The following is a 20,146-nucleotide window of genomic DNA, read 5'->3' as shown; positions in this document are numbered from 1 at the left end:
GGAACCACTGGTAGGGGTGGTGATAGGAAACAAACAGTTCATTTTCATGGTAGATTCGGGAGTGGAAAAATCATGCCTCAAGGAAGGCAGGTTCCCGCTTTCTAATCGGACATTGGAAACGCAAGGATTCTCTGGGGCAGTCGTCGAGGTTCCGCACACTGAAGAATTAGACATAACAGTGAGGGGTAAAACTGTACGGGCACCCCTGTTGTATTACAAAGAATCATCCATTCATTTGCTGTGAAGGGACCTTCTCAGCAAGCTCAACATGACTATTATCCTTCACTGACAGAGGAATAGAGTGCTCTACACCAGGAATATGTGCAATCCGTGCCATGTTAGTGATACACACGTAAGCAAATGTCCCAGACACGTGGCATACCCGTAGATCCAGACATGTTTCTACAAGGGCTGAGGATATTAGCAAGAGTGGTGCCAGAGTAAGGAATGGAGAGTGCCCTCAGAGTTTATCTTTCGCCCAATCACAGACCCGGAGATAGTGCCAGGCTCAATAGTGTCCTTAGACCTACATGCAGTACAAGTGTCATTGCAAAGAATAGCAGTAATTGCAATGGACATGCAGGGATGCCAGTGGAGAACAGTGCTGTGCATCAGCGCCAATATGGCCCTGCGAGATCTAACAGACAAGGAACTTTTTAGTGACTCAGATGATGGGAAAATAGTGATGGAGATCGCAATCCCCCTTGATATAATGATTAAAAATGGAGTAGTGCCACTACTCCTCGTAGCGGTCGTAGCCCTGCCACCATATTTTGAGCAAGACATGTCCCAAGTGCTGCAGCAGTTGTAGACCACGGGCCCACATGATGTAGGGCTACTGCACGAAGAAACACCTGTAAAGATAAAACTCAAACCCAGGGCCATCTTACCTCGGGCAAGGCAATACCCCCTTTCTAGGGAAGCAGAAGAGGGAATAAAGGACACCATATATGCACTAATGATACAGGAAATAATAGTGACAATCCAACTCAACCTGCAACACTTGTATTTACCCGATCAAGAAAGCAAAGGGAGGAGCGTGGAGGATGATCCAGGAGCTATGCCCCCTTAATGACGTAATTCAGAAAGAGTTCCCCTTGTCCCAAATCCTGCTTCAATATTGTGCAGTATCCCAACACAGGCCACACATTTCACTGTGGTGGATTTGAAAAATACATTCTTTTCAATCCCACTTGACCCAGAATCTTGGTACCCGACAGAGTTTACGCTGGGAGGGAAAAGGTATGAACATTGCAGATTGCCCCAAGGGTATGGCAAGAGTCCCAGTATTTTTAACAGAATTTAGCACACAGATCTTGGAAAAACACACGACCAGTCCAATAATTCAGTACGTAGACGATTTCTTGGTCTGCCGCAGAAATAAGGAGTGTAGGGAAGATTCCATCATCCTGTTAACATTATTGGCACAGAAAGGGTACAAGGTAGACAGACAGAAACTGCAATATTGTTTGATAGAGGTGTTGTACTTAGGTCAGCTAATATCCAAAGATGGCATGAGAATAATCCCCGACAGAGCAGCAGCAATAAAAGTGGTTAAAGAACCAAACACAGTTAAAGAGATGCAGAGGTTACTCAGCATGTGTAATTACTGCCGAGCCTGGATATTGGATTATGCAGCATACACAAGGCCCCTATTACAGGCACTCAAGGAAGCTCAACGAGAAAACACTCAGCTAAAGTGGACACAAGAAATGCACACAGCCTTTGACACACTCAAACAACTGATAGACAGCTCCAGTTTTAGCAACACCTAATTACGAACGCAAGTTCTACTTGTTTTCACACTGCAATGGCACATTTATAACAGCTGTGCTGACACAGAAGACATCACTAGGCCACAAGCCCCTGGCATACTATAGTGGAACATTGGATGCAGTAATGCAAGGACATTTCGCTTGTGAACAGGCTCACGCAGCCACTGCATTTGCGATCGAAAAAAACTCCACAATTGTGATGGGGTGCTCCGTCACGTTGAACATAGAACACTCTTTTTGCTATCCTGGAAAGGTCAAAAAGCACACTTACTACCCAGAGAGCAACAGCATACGAGAATCATCTCCAGCACAAAAATACACATCGTGCGGTGTAAAAGTGTAAATCCTGCCACATTCCTCACAGAAGCATGCACAGTAGAGGACATGCAGCAACATGACTGTGCCACCTATAGAGGTGATGATGGTAATACACCTACAGCGCATAAAAACGCCTTGACAGAAGGAAAAATGTATTTTGTGGATGCGTCAGCCTCCATAGATTGTGAAACAGGAGAAAAACACGTAGGAGCAGCGGTAGTTCGGGTGGAGTATGGGGAATTTGAAGTGATTGTCCAAAAAAGGTTACCATCCCATTTCTCAACCCAAGCAGCAGAACTAGTGGCGCTTATAGAAGCATTGCATACAGCAAAAGGGTGCACAGTCACAATCTATACAGACTCTGCCTACATGGCAACGACAGTACATGGAGGTCTAGCCAGCCGATGGGTCCCCTGTCCAACATGCTACACTGCTAGGAGAGCTAACTGATGCATTAACAGAACCCGCTGTCGTGGCTGTCGTGAAATGCCAAGCCCACACACAAGGTTATGACGTCATCTCATTGGGAAACGCGGCAGCGGACGCCGCCAAGGAAGCATCTTATTTACCAAACAGTCCAACAGGTGAGTACATACTACAGAAGGTAGTTAAGGAAGAGCACCCAGAAGGATTCAACTCATTCCCAATTTCCCAAATTATTGAACTCCCGCAAGATGCACCGAGTGAGGAAAAGGAGATGTGGGTGAAAAGAGGGTGTAGTTGGGCTTACAATTGCGATTCATTTATGCTTCCATGGCAGTGAATCACTAAGCTGCATCTTAAGTGAATATATTTTGCCTTTTTACACTGCTCAACTAGTTCGTGAGTTCCATGACCCGTCCAGCAGCGGTGTCTCAGATAAACGACATTTGAGGCATTTAAAGTAACAAACAGGAAAATATATTCCCTATTCCTCTTGAATGATTATTATACTTCAAGAAATTACTCACAATGGGTTCAAATTAATCCCTACTAATTGAATTGCAGAATAATTCTGTCTAATGTGTAAGACAGAGCCTCAGATTCCTATGAGGGCTGCTGTCTAGGTAATCTGCTGTACCAGCATACATCTTTAACCCGGTTTGCTTATGGCCAGACAATACATGCTTTAGCGAACTGTACGCATTTATTTATCTTGTAGTGTTAAATGGTGCTGATGAAGACAAGGCTATCGAGCTCTTCGTCAAAACTAGCACCCTTATACTGGATTCATCAATGCTGATTGTTTAAATGTAAATCAACCAGTGTAGTGGACAACATGTTTTAGAGTTATGTATGATATATGATATGATATGGCATTTGTAACGCGCCTATACACAAGTGTTTCAATGTACATTGAAGTAGTACACTGCTGGCACCCGGGGCAGGGCGAGCAACCAATCTGGTTCTACCGATACAAGCCTGCGTTCCATGGAACCGGATGGCTGCTTCCTCCGACACACACTGCCATCTACCCCACATTCCCCTTCTTTAAAAAAAGAATCCATTCCACCCCCACTTACCACAGTTCAGCGGCACTGCTGCTCCGAGGCAACCATGGAAATGGAAGAGGGGCTAAATGAACGGACGCCTCGGAACGGGTGGTAATGGCACCCAGGATGCTTGTTAAAGGCCCTCAATACACTCAGGCCTTTAACTCGGGGTCCAAGGTCGTTATCACCCGTTTCAGCCTGTGGAACGGGTGGTTATTGCTTAAGTAGACCTGGTTTTTTTCATTACTGAACAGTTGTACTGTTTGTACACTAACCAGCAGCTGTGACTACTTATTTCGCCCGATGTGGTCTAGATGACCTATAAAATAACAGTTATTTGTACTGCACTTCACTGTCAATCTGTCTTTACTTTAACTTGTGTAACTTGCACTATTGTGATAGACATAGGACGCAGGCCAAATCTGAATTGTTTTCAATTCGCACAGTTTTGTACTGTATATGTAGTGTTCGAAATGGAGGGGTGCTAGGAGCTATTTAGCTCCTGCTTATAGCTTAGAAGAGCCTGGTTAGCTTAAAACGCACAGGTACCAGGAGCTACTTTTGGTTGCCCCAGCCAACTGATGATGATAATATCAATTCTTATGTAGAGCTACACAACCATAGGTCTCAAAGCGATGAAAGAACAGATGACAATTATTATCCCACAGAGTGGGTCTCAATTTATCGACCTCGGAAGGATGAAAGGCTGAGTTGACCATGCCGGGATTCAAACCTGCCACAGCAGTTTGCGCACAGATATCAGGGGAGAGCGTTCCACTCGCTGTGCTATCTGACCGGTGATGCCGAATAAAGACAACTACATGAATTTTACTCTGTGCATTAGGGACAATCGATAAATAAAAACAAGGACACATCTATACGACATTTAAAGCATATGGGGTCATAAATAGTGGATACAATTATATGTGTGCATTTTATGTGGACATTCGATTTCCATAACGCTGTGTACCAGCTCCTCGTTCCCCAGTGGTAGCTCCTGGTCCTTGGTTCCAGCTGCATACTCAGGAGATGCATTTCGCTCCTGCTTATCAAATCTTATTTTCGAGCCCTGTATATGTGTGCGTTTTTTGTGAATTGAATGATGTATTTACACAAGCTTAAGTGTAATTATTGTTTTGGATTTTCAATTATGCTGTATAAAAAAGCATTGAACTAGATCAGTATGCTAAGGGTGAGATGAAGTAGTTTTTTGGATCCATGAACCCATTAGAAATATAATAGGCTATTTGGTCACCTATAAATTAATAACTTGTTCAAATGTTATTATCTGTGACAGATTTTGTCCAGTACAACAAAAGTGTTCTTCTATAGGTTCTCCCTTGTCTTCTTACCACAGAGGGTCCCTGGTGTATGCGAATGCAAGTGTTGCTGGATTGTCATCCCAAAGAAATGCCTGGAAACACTCTGTGAACACCCTTCCACCCCTACCTTGACTGTTACGCAGGAATGGATTTGCTCGGTAGATCTCCACCGTATAGCTTATAGTTTTCCTTTATAGAATCTACAATCTTTGTAAGTTTATGAAGCAAGCACACTAGATTATCTTCCTTAGGCACCAAGCGAAGGTCTGCCTTTATCTTGGGTTAGTGAACATGTGACCAGGACTTATTACACCAAGCCTGAGGGTGCTGGCGAGATGCACTTGTTCAGGACACAAATTGCCTGGAAAAAGGAAAGTCAAGGACAGGGACAGATGGATTCTTTAGCCCCTGCACCTCATCCTACTTCAAATGTTATGAAAACATGTAAAACCGTACTAGATCAGTAGTGCACAAGTTTTCAGATTCAATCGGCTATGTCTTTTTCAAAGTCATTTTCACATTTCAGTAGAAAGGTTGAAAAGTGAAATGAAACGATCAAGGAAAAGGTACAAGTGCAATACATTGCCAACAATAGATACCCTTTTATATCAAATAATGAATAACGACTAGCAGTACTGAGGGTGACAAATGCCCTATGGGCAAATAAGGAATTTGTTTGCAGAGATATTTGTGAATACTCGGGCAACAGTTCTCCACAGATGCGAGTAATGTGAAGAAAAGGGTAAGGTTGCATAAATTTACCATCCTCTGGTTTGGTCAATGCCTTCAGCAATGAAGTCGGCAGGGAAGCAATCTTCAAATTCCCTTCTATTCTCGAAGGGATAATGGACCTGGGCGTACGGCATACTTCCGCTCTCAAACCAGCAATCGAAAACTTCAGAGACACGCCTCAGCACTCCTTTCCCACAGCGTGAAGGGATTGTTAAGTGATCAACACTGGAAGAGAAAACACATTTGAACAAGAAACCAAACCACAAAATAGAATACAACACATTCTTTAAAAAAATTATTATTCAAATGAAGCACATTTTTAAGACTGAGAAAACAGCATATACACCATTTGAATTTTCGGTTACCGTATACTAATGTAGCACACTCCATATACTTCGCAAACAGTAAATCAAACTTAAGAGAACATAAAAAGTGTTGTACCACCTCCTTAAAATGTAGATGATTCTAAATCGAAAAGAAAAAACAAATTTGCATAATAGGAAAAGATATGCTTCCAACTCATCATTATCAGTTGTAAACGATACATTTAAGCACAATTACCCCCCCCCCCCCTTCTGCCCCCAACATTTTGCGCCCTTCTGGCTCAGCACACAACACCACCCCCCCCCCCCCCCGATTCATTTGTGTGAGAATGGAGGCCTTTGGAGCAAGGAACCGCAACACTCCTGGCTTTTATGATGGATTTTCATAATCAGCCATGTGAATAAATTCTGGTGAACAGAGTAAAACAATAAAAACTAGCCAAACTATCTGGGTAGTAGCCAATTAGGGTCTAAACCCACATGTACGGTTCCTTGATCTCTTTTGGTGACCAGAGGGCCTTCCCCTGCCAGTATGTCACTTCTCAACATTTTCCACCGAAAACAGGCTTAAGGTTTACTAAAAAAAAATTAAAAAAATTAAAAAAAATAAAGAAAAAAAAAATAAATAAAATTTGGTTGTATCAAGAAGCCCGAAAAAGCGATTACAAACACGGCTATGGGACAATAGAAGCATTATCCCATCCTCTCGTATGATATCCCTGGGAGATATGCAATCCCCGGTATTCTCAATGTGAAGAACACGCTTTTTCAGAAGGCGACAAAGGTGATTCCTCAAGCAAAAGATAAACAATATGGCTCCTATTCCATTCCGGTCTTAGAATTTTACTTAGGCAAAACAGTCCCAAAATTAATCAATGGTCAGGAACTGTTCTACAAATTAACCATGAAATGCCTAGAGGTCTGGGAAGCAAAGTTGTGGAGGTCGATACTAGGTGTTCCAAACTGCGTGCCGCTTGCAGCCATAAGATTTGAATCAGGCCTATCCTCCATTGCCGTTAGGGTGGAGTGGAACTTGCCCTCCTTTTTTAGGAAAATACTCTTGTCGTCCAATGACGGTGTATGTGAATTTGCATGAATCCATGCGGATAACTGGTGACAGGAAAAAACCTAAGGTTGTAAAGTTAATTGGGACATATTTTGCAAGAATCCTTGGCCAAATGAATTCGAATATTGAGACCTTAGTCTCAAATCCAAATAAAGTAAAGTATAAATTACTTGATATCAATTGGACTAACTTGAAGAAATTGCATAGTTATACTTCTATGTCGCATACAAGTCATGAACACAAAACATGGGGAGATTGCTCCATACCTAACCAAATTCCGTGATAAACATCATAGGCGAATATTTATGCAAGTACACTGGAACCTACTGCACACAAAAGAAATTCTTGCACAACGTGACCTAATTGACCCCAAAGGACTTGGTATGCCGATTCTGCCACCAAATTAGATTTGTTGAGTCAACAAGACACTTTCTTGTTTTGTAATAAATTGAATACAAAACGGGAATGCTACTTGGCAAAAATGTAGCCAAACCATCAATGGGCTAACTAACACCACATTTGGCATCGCTGTTTAAGTAGATGTAATACTTCTGAGACACTTTGAATCTAAATGAAGGTTACTTCAACACTAGTACTGTGTTGGATATGGTTGCGTTATAGTATGATCTAATAACTCTTGATGTTTGAACCATAAATTTGAACACTTGATACATCTGTTTTAGTTATTTTAATTTTCTCTTAATGAGTTGTTCTATGCGATTTACAATGATTTAAGAAAATTCTGAACTTGATTAATTTGATTAAAATTGTGTTTGATTATTATTATTATTTTTTACTTTGTTCATTTAATTTGTTTGTGCAAAAAGTTGTAAAGGTTTTTTTAAACAGAAACCATTAAAACAAATAGTGTGATTGTTTCACCTTAAATTGGTGTTTGGGAATAGGTTGGTGGTAGCTACGCTTCAATTTTGGCCACCAAGGGTGCAAACCATTTACATGCAATGGTAGCCCAATGCACTATTATGGTAGCCATTGGGGTACCGATTTTCTTTTTTTTGTAAATCCTAATCTAGGCCATTTTGTTTCCAGGGATTCCATTTGTCTATGCGACCATGAGGTAGGCTCTGAATGGCCGTTCTTACCATGTAGACTCTGTGAGCCCATCATGGCAGCCTCCATACCGGTTGTAACTGGTCTAGGCTTGTAGAGGTTCATGGACTAGGCCACTCACTTCCTTAGAGCAGAAATAGAACGGGCCTTGAGGAACTACTTTCAGGAAAATGCCACGCAGGGGGTAGATTGGGTCACCGTATGGGATGCCAGCAAAGCGGTGGTACAGGGCAAGTTCATCGTGCATACGGCAAATTATGTTGGGAAAAAAGAGGGTGAGGCGGGAACTGGAGGCCAAAATATCAAACGCTGAGCCGGAGTACAAAAATAAGGGCTCACAGAAAACATATGATATGATAGGTTATTTATAACGCATTTAATACCCATAGGTCCCCAAGCGCGGACCCGAACCTGTGTTGCTCCAGGTCGTCTTGCTTCCAAGGCGAGCAAGTTGCCCCTGAGCTATCTTCTCGAGACATGGCGGGAGCTTAAAAAAGTCAGAGCAGCCTTGGAGACGCACTTGGCAGACGAAGCTGCACAGCTCCTTCTGCAAACTAAACAGTCTTATTACATGAACAGGGACAAGGCCAACTGTTTCCTTGCGGCCAAATTGAGACAGCAGAAAACACGGAACCGCATTGTCCAACTCAAATGTCAGGGAAGGGACCTGGTGAGAGGGGAGAAGGAGATAGAGGAAGGCATGTATTCATATACCAACAACCTGAAAGGGGAAGATTTGGAGAGAGAAGGGCAGGTAGCATTCCTGGTGGCCCTGCCGCAGATCAGCGAGTTAGATGGACAAATGCTGGAGGCACCAATATCTGAGGAGGAAGTGGGGAGGTCACAGGGGCATAAATCCCCAGGCTCGGATGGGCCACATAACATGCACTACAAAAGATTTAGGTCTATTCTAGTAGGCCCCTTAACGAAAATTATTTAAATCTGATTCGGGACACTGGGAGAGCTTCGGGGGGCATGTGGGCTAAGCGACCACAGTATTACTGCTAAAACCGGATAGGAACCAAGAGTGTGCTAGCTATCGCCCTATTTCGTTATTGAGCAGGGACGCAAAAATCTACTCTAAGGTCCTGGCTCAAAGACTGCCAAATGTGCTCCCAAAAAGAATTCATTCAGACCAGGCAGAATTTGTGAAGGGACGGCACACCTATGATAAATTCGTAGAGCCATAGATACTATAGAATGGGGATGTAGGACAGGGCAGCGGTTCTCAGTGTTGGCACTGGACGCCTCTAGAGCCTTTGATAGTCTACATTGGGGATTCCTACAGCGGACTCTTGAAAAATTCGGATGCGGGCCAACCTTCACTTGTATGGTGATGGCTAAATACGTAAATTCATCTACACGGCTCATGCTCATAAACGGGTGTCTCTCACGCGTGCATATGCTTTAATGTCAAACACAGTTGGAAGCATGCTCAAAAAGCAACACCTAAATCATACCAGGGAGTCAACCAAAAGACTTTCACCGCCTCCTCCCAGGGCCTCACCTGATGATTGAAGGTTGGGGACCTCCCCGATCTGCAGGTTTGGTAACTCAATGTGACACATTTCTCGGATTTAGGACCGCACGGGCAAGCAGTTTTTTGCGGCCTTCCCTCTTTGCATCCCGTTCGAGTTTAGCGCCATTGTTGTGCTTTGGACATGAAGACTTTCTTCTTTCTTTTTTCATTGCCCACTTCTGCGATGATATGCACCACTGTAAACAGCAGTTTGGGACGAGCCCCTCTCCTCCTGTTTGAGCTGGCAACCATTGGATATCATTTTCACTCTGTTCTGCATACGTCACAGCCACGCTAAACATTGGTGGAGACCACGCCCACTCAACTCCGCCCTATCAACCACACGCTCCAATGGACTAGCGATAAACGCATCACCCCTCCTCTCCAATAGCAACCACGAGCCAGAGTCAGTCTGGACTATTCTCTGTCCAGAGCACACTGATCCCCAGCTCCAGGAGAAATCGATCTCCGTCAGCAGCACCTGCTAGCTGCCTAAGCGTGCCTGCTCAGTCTCTTCTGCACAGGTACCACATACACCCCTTACAGTACGTTTGTGATTCCTTGCTGTTTTTCTCTCGGAAACAGGGACCATATGCCAGCATCCAACAAGTGATTTTCTCCTTTTGATTTTCCTGTCGTCTCCTTTCTTTGTCCCCACCGGGCGTCAGCTCTGGACAACGACGTGCATTTGCATCTTCATATGAACACGACAGCGAGCATACCACAACCTGCGCCGCTCACCATACATCCTCCTACTTCGGAGCCCCACCAGTGTGTCAAGGGGCACCGACGGCGACTGCATCCAAGGTAATTATCCTTCGCAATACACAACTCTCGGGTCCTCCTTATAGACATCTGCACCAGCATCTGTTGCAAACAGCTTTTTTCAGTCGGCTAATTTCTTTTCTTTTTTTCTTTTCTTCTCCTCTCTTATGGCCCGGGTGCCCCGATCTATAGATGCCAAAACAGTCTTTCCAGACAGGCAGTGCCTTACTGCCACCCCCCGCCACCTCCGATGCCAGCCACCACTGTTGACTGACGTCCATGCCACTCTTACACCCGAGGATGGGCACAATGGAACTTTTCTAGCACACAGGACTATGTGCTGGGATCATCCCAAGATACTTATTGTGAACAGAGGTACCCACGGACCTCCTTTTTAATATGGCATTCTAACACTCATGGTGACCAGTGTATGAGTTAGGTCCACGTGTGTTGTTTTTTTCTTTCTTTCGATGCATGGGTGACAAAAGGAAAAAATGACACCTCTACTCCGACATATAAGACACAGAGTTGCACATATAACCTCGTTTCTTGTAGAGATAAAATCATTTATTTCTCTATTTAGTTAAATTCACCTTTGACAGGTCGAGTTTAATATCCACTTAGTTAACCAATGAAGTTACATTTCATCTCTCTTTATTAGACTCTGCATTTTCTTTGCAGAACTTATGGCTGCTGCCCTGAGGAAGGCGGAACCTTTTACCTACTGTATTTTGTTTTTTATCCCGCCAAAACTCAAGATTTGTGAGGGGCCCACAAGTCTCTGGGATACATCCAGTATATTAGACTCTTCATTTATTCCAATTCTTCCCCCACTGTGTTGGCAGATTGAACCTCGGCAAACAGAGTTGACCCCGAGGCGCATGGTTGATAAGTGACAATCATCAAGATGAGCCACACTTGAAGTACTTAGCCCAAGTGTTTCGTTTAGCTCTAGTGGTTTTTCCACTGGGAGGCAAGGATTGAATATTCCTGTCCCCTCTCCCTCACCAATCCTAGTGTTATCTAATTTCAGTTTTCCTTGGTTTACATGATTGCCAACTCTTGTTTTTCTCATTTGTCTGTCCCCCCACCCTCTTCCTCTTTCCTTCCTCTTTTTGGGTTTGCTTTTAGGCCAATGTTTTATGATGATTCTTTGTACAACACATTTAGGTCTGTTTGTTTTTGAATCAACTCATGATTTTTTTCATTAAGACAGCTGAATGTTCAAAATATATTTCATTTATGAAAATGTCTTTGAATGTTTGATGTTGTTTTTGGTTTATTGTAATACACATGTCCATTTATTCTGCTTACAAGATTGAATACAGAATGATTTAGAATTCTCTTCTTTGTGTTATTTCTTTCTCCTTGTCAATAGATTTGAATGCAATTGGTTTCAATAAAATAGTAAGCAATTTAATTCCAGAATAAAAACTTACTTTCTGGATGGATGGAGGTTGCCACTGAGCGGTTATCTTAATAATTTAACCTAGTCTAAATCCTCTGGCACAGCAACAATGTTTTCTGTGGTTAACAGCTTACAGACAGCATCCCCATCCGGAAAAGCACAAGACAGGGGTGCCCGTTGTCGGCACTGATTTTCGCTATGGCCATGGAGCCCCTAGCGCTGAGGGCCCGCAATGATCCGGAATTCAAGGGATGGAAGTGGTTGCTAGCGGGTCCCAGAAGGTAGCCCTATATGGGGATCATGTCCTCATGTTCCTGAAAGACACAACACACTCGCTTCCAAGGGCAATAGAGCTGCTGGACAGGTTTGCAAGGGTCTCAGGGTTTCATATCAACTACCCCAATTCTAAGGCGCTTAACATCACTGAGATTCCAGAGCAGGTGTTAGAATGGGAAAGCCGGTACCCTTTGAAATGGGAACAGAAATATGTTAAATACTTGGGAGTCCACCCAACACCCACCTACGAGAGGCTATATGGGGCGAATATCCCAGACCTGTTGAAATCATTGAATGGAGATCTTAAATGATAGGACATGCAGGAGCTATCAGGGCTCGCATGCATACAAGCAGTTAAAATGACTGCTCCCTAGGTTTATGTACGCGATAGGAGCCCTCCCAATACATATCCCAGGCCCAGCGATCAAAAATGTACAGAGAGGTAATGGCCTCTATAGGGAGGGGGAAGAAACATAGGGTCCCCAGGAAAGTCTTATTCCGACCACAAGCTCTGGGGGACGTGGGGGTACCAGAACTTTACAGGTATTTATGGGCAGCACAGGTAGCACCCATGCTGCAATGGACTCTCAGGGAAAATCAGAATCGGTGTGTGGCCCTTGAAAGGGAGGCAACTAGGACACCCCTGGAAAGTCTGGGATTTCTTGCAGCGCGGCATAGAGGCAAGGAAAGCACACTACTGGAAACAACCAAGGCCACCCTATGGCATTGTGATAAGGCATTGTGGGGGAAAGGGGCAAGGCCCCCTCGCGCCGGTGGCCTGCAACCCAGATTTCAGACCGGGGATGCGGCCTGACTATTGGGCACACTGGGGAGGTGGGGGCGGGCCTTGGTACTGTGGGAATTTTACACAGAGGGGTCAACCCTGATTTTTGAAGGTTGCAGGGCCAAATTTCACATCTCGGAGAGGGAACGCTTCCATCATATTCAACTTAGACACTGGATTACTAACACAACGGTCCGGGAGGGAGCCACCCGGGACCCAATAGAGCTGGAGCTCACGGTGAAAGAGGGGAGGTTGGAGAAGGGGGTTTCGAGACTATCGGCTGATGGGGGTGGCGGACCCAGGACAAACTCTCCCGTACATGCAGAAATGGGAACTAGATGAGGGGAAACCAAACTCGGGGGAGACATGGAGTCGCATATGGTACTGAGCCGGCAAACGCTCCAAGTGCGTTTCAATCAAAGAGGCGGCATATAAACTTTGCTTAAGGTGGTATATGACACCACAACGTATGCACTCCATTAACCCACACTATCCCACACTAAACCATGCCATGTTGGAAGGATTGTAGATAATCCGGGGACCTAATCCACATGTGGTGGACCTGCCCAGTTGCGGAGACTTATTGGAAGGAGATCTTAAGCCATATTTAGGAGATAGCGGGGAGACAGCTGCCTTTTGACCCCGTGGTAGTTGGGTTGGGCGAAGCTGTAGAGGGGAGCTACGCAAACTCTGGGAATAGGGCCAGAGTGCGGCCAGAATCACCTTGGCGAAGGCGTGGAAGGACAAACAGGGGCCAGTAATGGCCATCTGGTGGGTGAGGCTATGGGGAGTGATGGCCATGGAGAAGGTCACAGCAATTGCTTATGGCTCCTACTCCAAGTATTGAATACCTGGATACCATTTCATGAGTTCATGGACGACAGGGAGCAAATGTATTTCAAACCTAAGTTACTCTGCAGGGTTTCCATTATTTAGTTAGGCGAGCCTGAAGCCGAGAGGACAATCTGGCTTGTGGAACCTCCTACCTCCGAGTGGGTCGGGAAAAAGATGCTGTGCCTCACCCAAATGTTGAAAGTTATATAGGCGGGGGGGGGGGGTGTTTGTGACAGTTAAAACTAATGAGCAGACGAAAATCAGCTGTGGGCGGACAATGGGGAAGATAAGGATGATGAATGATGTTACTGTTCACTGCTCCCTCATGGATGTTTGTAACCTATGCTCCTGAGAAATAAATGAAGTCTAAGCTAAATTGGGATCTCATAGGGTTGTCAAAGACTTTAGACAGGTAAGCCACCCAGCTTGATTTGGATACCAAATTCCATAGTGTGCTGTTGATTTGGGGCTCTAGCTGTCTTATAACTGACCAGAAATCTCTGGAGTTCCCTTATTTTATAAGTTGCAGCATCAATTCCCCATCTTTTTGTAATTTTAGTGCTCTATGATTGCCTGACCAATGCCTAAAGTTTGCTTTTGCTCTCCTAGCTTCTGCTTTATAGCTCTCTAAATCAAAATGTAACAGTTTTAAGTCTCTTAGATATTTTCTATATTCTCCTATTTTTTGCCGGCTTAGCTAATGAAAACTGTGTAGATGCTTTTGTTTTTTCCCTGCCATTGGTACAAGAGAAGGAGCAGCTTATAAATCTGGAAATGTCAACTCCAACCGGGAGTGGTCAAGCCTCCGCCCCCCCCCTCCCCTGTCACTTTTTATTGGCAGGATGGATAGGCGAGAGAAAAGGCCTTGGGAATCAAATATATAGTCCAAGACGGACGAGGACTTACCTCTGTGCCAGGTTGCAATGGTGCCACTGTCCCCTCCAGAGCAACCATTCAGCATCTTCAAGTCCCATGAGTCCAGGCAATCTATCCAGGTTTGCCGCTTTTTTTTAGATCTTTCCAATAACTGGCCTATCTGACCTCCTAGGTTCCTGAATGCACTCTGTTGTTCAGGTCGCCTGCGAGGATTATGTTAGCTCCTCCAGTATCTGATTTAATCATTCCCAGTAAAGATGCCAGTGCTGACAAGAAGGCTGAAAGTTCAGAGCAGGCGGGGTTCCAGTAGATATTAATGATAATCCAAACCGGATCCGGTATCCCACAGCTTAGATGTATTCTACAAGCCTGAATACCCATTAGCATCTTAAAATATGGATGTAGTAGTTTTTACTTCTTGTTTTTTTAACGCCATCGGGAGACCACCTGATGGTCTTCCTTTCGGTTTTTGTGATGCTGGTAAGCAATGGATTGTATAGCCCTCAATATCTTACCAGCCAGATCTCCTGGAATAAGACTATCATATAGAACAAACAGATGATCCCACATTCTAGTGGCTTTAAAAGTTTCCACGTCTTAAAATCGCAGCAAAAATGGCTCTGTATACAAAATATTGCAGCAAAAATGCCATGGTTTTGCCACCACAATCATGTGTGGGATGGAGGAGACACCCCTGCAACCACCGGACCCATTATACCATTTAAGGGGAGCGGAGGGCACCCCTGCAACCCCTGCTCCCCTTAAATGATATAATGGGGTACACCTTTATCGGGTCAAACCACAGCATTTTTGACGCAATTTATTTTTACCAGTGACATTTTTGCTGTGATTTTATTACCCCGATACCCATTAAAAGTACTGGAGCCCTGCGTGTTCCAACTAACCAAATGCAAGCCCTCTCTTCTAAAGCTGCTGAGTTCCTACTCCCAGTTTCTGGAGTACTTGGGATAAGATATCCGGCAGGAGAGAACGTTTTTTTCCTGTGAGGTTTCTCCACTGGGGTCTCTTCTTATGGTATGGGTTTCTTCTAGAGTCTCTTCTCCCCTCCAGCGATTGTCCTTTGCGGCCCCTGGGTCGAGAAACGAACTTGGGGAGCTCCCAACGAGGGTTTGGGAAGACCTTTAGACCCAGCTGCTCCAATTATTTTGATTAATTCAGGATGGCCATCTATGCCTTCTTTGAGCTAAAGCCTACTTCCACGTAATAGGAGTATTGTAGGCTAGGAAATCTCACAAAATCTATGTCTTTTGATGAAAATAAAAAGATTTCTGACTTTTTTGAGGATACCAAGGATCACAGTTCTACTAAGAGTTGTATTGTTTGGTATTTGATGTGAGTTTTATCCAGACCATCGGGATGGCAAAGTCCAATATTTCCTCTATTCTGCTTCCCGCTGCTGATGGTTTATTACCTTGCACAAGAATGCCTTTTGCCTCTCGCTCTGGGTTATATTTAATTTCCGTTGATTTTCCTGTGCCATTCCATGCACCCGATTTGGGATGGAAATTTCCTTGGCAACGTTCCTGTCCCATATCGGAGGTTACATTTGTGGAAACAAAAAAAGGGTCAGCTCGACCCCTTTTACTAGTTTTCATGAATATGGGAGCCACCTTTACATTAACAACCCCCCCCCCCCCCCCCGGGGAGTTTGTATCACATTTTTGGTGACACTCTGTTTTGGCAACAGTGGTTTCTTTTGCAAAAATATTGGTGCCAATTTGATGTTCACAGACGTGGAGTCAAACTGACCTGAGAGGGACAAGTTGGCTTTCTGTCCGATGATATTTGCTCCAGTTTTTTTTTTTGCCAGTCTGTCTCCTACCGTGGGTTCTAAAGTTTTTATTGTAGTAGTCTGGGGATCTGTTTGAAGACCCACGCTCATGCTTATAATCTCAACTTGTTTATGCAATGTTTCTTGCTGAGTATTGCGTGATTTTTTTAAGACAATCCCTGATTTTCGGGGTTTACTACCTACTGGAGATGACCTTTCCAGGTTAGCTTGTGTGGTGCATCTTTATTTTCTGCGTCTGAAGAGACTGGTTAGGTAGAATTTTGTGCAGTGCCCTTAGGAACCACTACAAGTGGTAATACAAGTTCACCTCTGGTACAAACCTGTACTACACTGTTAAAGTGGTAGCAGTAGCAGAGCAGCCAGACTTATCTCAAGAGTAAATGAGCAGTAGAAGACAGCAGAAGAGATTACACAAAGGACCACAATTACTGTGATTCAAGCAAACACTGACTCAAGGTTTCAGGTAGAAAAATATAAGTACATGTATTTTGAAACCATCTTAACTTCTATAAATTCGAAACCACACATAAAATACACTACACACAATCAATTCCACTTATTTCAGTAAATTCAAGGTAAGTACGTTAGGATTTGACAGACCGGTGTTGCGATACTAACGCATACCCACGGATAGAAATGCTCACGAAGTTAAAACACACTTTGTACTTAAGAATTTCAAACAAGGGAAAAGTGGATAAAAATCATTGGCAATACTTTTTCAAGGCAAGGAGACTCGAGGACTTATTCAAAGATGCAGATTATAGTCAATAGGCCTGCGCCAATGTCAATTGAGCAGATGCTCAGTTGCCGAAGGATCACACGTTGAACAGTTCGAGATTCAAGATGCCAAGTGTTCGTAAAGATTGTCAAATGGAAATAAAAGTTATAAGAAGGAGGGAAGAAAGAACAAATCTTCGTGGAGGAAAAGGGTTCACCACGATTACGGCTGGTCAGACGGAGAGAACGACCAATTGTGCACAGTACCTTATTCCGTTGGAGAAAAGCTGGTGCCATGGCAGTTGTTCCTGGTAGTTGCTGCAGACTCACAGTTCCTGCGGCTTCAGCCGTGGGGAGAAGGACGACGTCTGGAGCGATCTGCACTACCCAGGGATGAGGCCAGCAGCAGCGAAAAAGACAAAGATGTATAAAAGGTGCGCTCCTTTAAATCGGGAGAGGGCTCTTCTGATGGCTATCCAGACCACTATATAACAGCAGGGATTTTGACCCAGGAGAGGATTCTCCGACTGAAGAAAAGACGAGCTGGTTGATCCCACCAGGCTCAAGGGAAGACGACTCCGGACTGGATCTTCTCTGTTCGTTGAAGGGTAGATAGCTCAGGACTGCAGCAGGGCGTCTTCTTCTCCGCTTCTCTTCAGTTCCTTGCAGTTCCAGTGGCGACTCTCCCTTCTAGCCCAAGAGTCCTGCCTTTTAAGCCAAAATCCCCAATTCACTCAGCCTGGCTGTCAATCACTCAGCAGGGGGGGGAGGGGCGTTGTCTAGCCCAGACAACCACCTCAGCCAATCAATACAAAGTGCAACTTAGGTCTCCAAGGAGACCCTGTGCAGGGGGTGACTACACCCTCCCCTCACATTCAGCCCACTTAGACGCCAAAGGAGGGCTTATGGTCAGAAGCCCGCCAAAAAGGGTGGCGAACAAAGGAGGCAAACCTGGTTTGCCGCGCAAAGACCGACCCAAGAAGGATGTTAACAAAAAGAAATGGCGATTAGACCCAACCAGAGCCGAAATAAAAAGTATTTGGGCTAGCGGGTTTAAAGTTCGAGGCTACTAAAATAGCCTAAAACACTACCACGTTATGTAATATAATCGCGGTAGGAAAATTAGGGTAGATACCACTGCCACCAGCCAAGTCTTAATGTTAAGGGAGCAAACCAAGGCTCCAAGGGGTACAGATAAAAAGGGCTAAGAATTAACCCTTCCCAATACTCCATGTAAGATGGGGTGTACTGGATCTGTGGTTAAATGACAATGTAAAATTAATGGCAACATTACCCTTTTCTGGGGGACGGTAGTCAGCCCCAGAAATTGAGTCGGTGGGAAGTCAAAAAGACAACCCTGTGTGACTACACTAAAGGTGCTGCGTAACACACAAAAGAGTGGGGCTGCTGAAGTGGTGTACTCCAGAGTCCACAATCACAAAAACAGATGAAATACACATGGCAAAACACAGGTAAGAGTGGGGGAAAAGCTCACACTCTTACCAAGTGAAAAAAATAAACTCCAGAAATCCAGCAAAGCTGCTGAGGGACTCATTAGGTAAGGGAAAGCCATAGAATGATCATTCACCCTAACAAGACTACCAGAGGGTGGGGGGGAGTTTGGGGAGAGTGTGATGTTCTTTAAGAAAAGATTTGTTCACGTATTGATGGTCTTTATTTTTTTTGGTTTTTCGGCTTTTTAAGATCTTTTCTGACTTGTGGTAGGAGAGTTCTGGATCTTTTTTTACCCAATTGTTTCCTTCATTTTTCTTCTTCCTCTTAGGTTTGACAGTTGGCAGATGACCACGATGGATCTGTTCCCTCCGTTGTTTTTGGTGCCTTCTCATTTTGTTATGTAGACACTTCCATGTATGTCTCGATCTCTTCCTCCACGACATTGGCCATTCTCCTGAATTCTTCCAGGGTAGAATCGTAGAGTGGAGTATCGTCAAATGTTGGGTTTGAGGAGGCGTCTCTCTCACCCTCCTTTTCCTGAATTGACTGCTTCCCTTTCAGGAGGTGCAATATTTCTTGTAGCAGCTTTTGAGTAACCTCTTTTTTTCTTGAGTTTTAAAAGCCCTTGTATTGAGGCGATGTCTAGGCCTTGTTTGGCTACTTCTAATCTCACTTCATTCATATTAGGGGTGATAATAGAATTGACAAGAGACCCTAGTCCTGCCACTGTGGATTCACATTTGGCAGTTTCATTGGTAAGCTCTAGGAGAATCCCTGCTTGGGATGTATTATTTATTTATTTGTATTTTAAAGCGCACCTGGGATTGAACATCTCTTAAGACGCTCAAACACTGAAACTTAAGAGTTCAGCACAAAGTCCAGAGCCGATAAGGTTCTTTCTTTGGGGTGCATATTATCCATAGATCGCCCTATTGCTGTAGATATTTTTATTTCAATTATGCCCTCCATTCTCTCTTCTATAGTTGATGTATCGTCCTGTGAGCTGGGCAAATTTCCATCCTCAGCAATTCGGTTGTGGGAGGCGCTTCAAAGAAATGGTGAAAAAAGAAGACCGGGGCCATTTTGACAAAAACGGCACCCTTGGGTGCTTTACTGTAGGTGTGAACGCAGCCCGCGGTAAAAGCACACCACGGTGGTTAAAGTAAACCACTGCCACCAGCCATTCATCTAGGAAAGCGTAACAAAAATGTTACATGAGAAGCTAGACAAAGAGGATACTAAGTAACCCCTCCACCACCCTATTATAAGATTGTGTGTGCTGGGTCGAGAAAGTTACAAATGTAAGTGAAGTCAATTTCACTTTACTGCTCTTGGAAGCAGTTGCTTATCCAAGAGAAGGTATTTAAACCTTGGGGTAGTCTGGAAGTCTCCCCTGTGCCACTGCACTGAAGGTGCTGTGCGACACAATGTAAAAGATGATGCCTATGGAGTTTGTCAGTGTTAGGCAAAGATTGTATGCAGTACCCTTTGGGTGCACTACAACAACCCTGACCTCCTGGCAATAGCGACCCAACCTTTGGTACAAGCCTGTACTACACAGGTTGGTAGCGTGATGAGCAGCAAGGCTTATCTCAAGAGGGGCCAATGTGAGCTGAAGGG

The 20,146-nt window shown here is 44.3% G+C and overlaps 1 protein-coding gene across 1 annotated transcript in view; it reads right to left on the bottom strand.

Moving 5' to 3' along the window:
- Positions 1 to 20,146, bottom strand: part of IARS1 (isoleucyl-tRNA synthetase 1) — a 2,025,584-nt gene that overhangs the window by 1,195,988 nt on the left and 809,450 nt on the right. The window contains exon 16 of the mRNA XM_069643896.1: positions 5,650 to 5,844. Coding sequence (XP_069499997.1) covers positions 5,650 to 5,844 — 195 coding nt within the window. The remainder of the gene's footprint in view (positions 1 to 5,649; positions 5,845 to 20,146) is intronic.

Source organism: Ambystoma mexicanum, chromosome 2p, assembly GCF_040938575.1.
Source record: "Ambystoma mexicanum isolate Mex_15411 chromosome 2p, UKY_AmexF1_1, whole genome shotgun sequence".
NCBI lineage: Eukaryota > Metazoa > Chordata > Amphibia > Caudata > Ambystomatidae > Ambystoma > Ambystoma mexicanum.
This window is presented reverse-complemented; position numbering and strand designations above follow the sequence as displayed.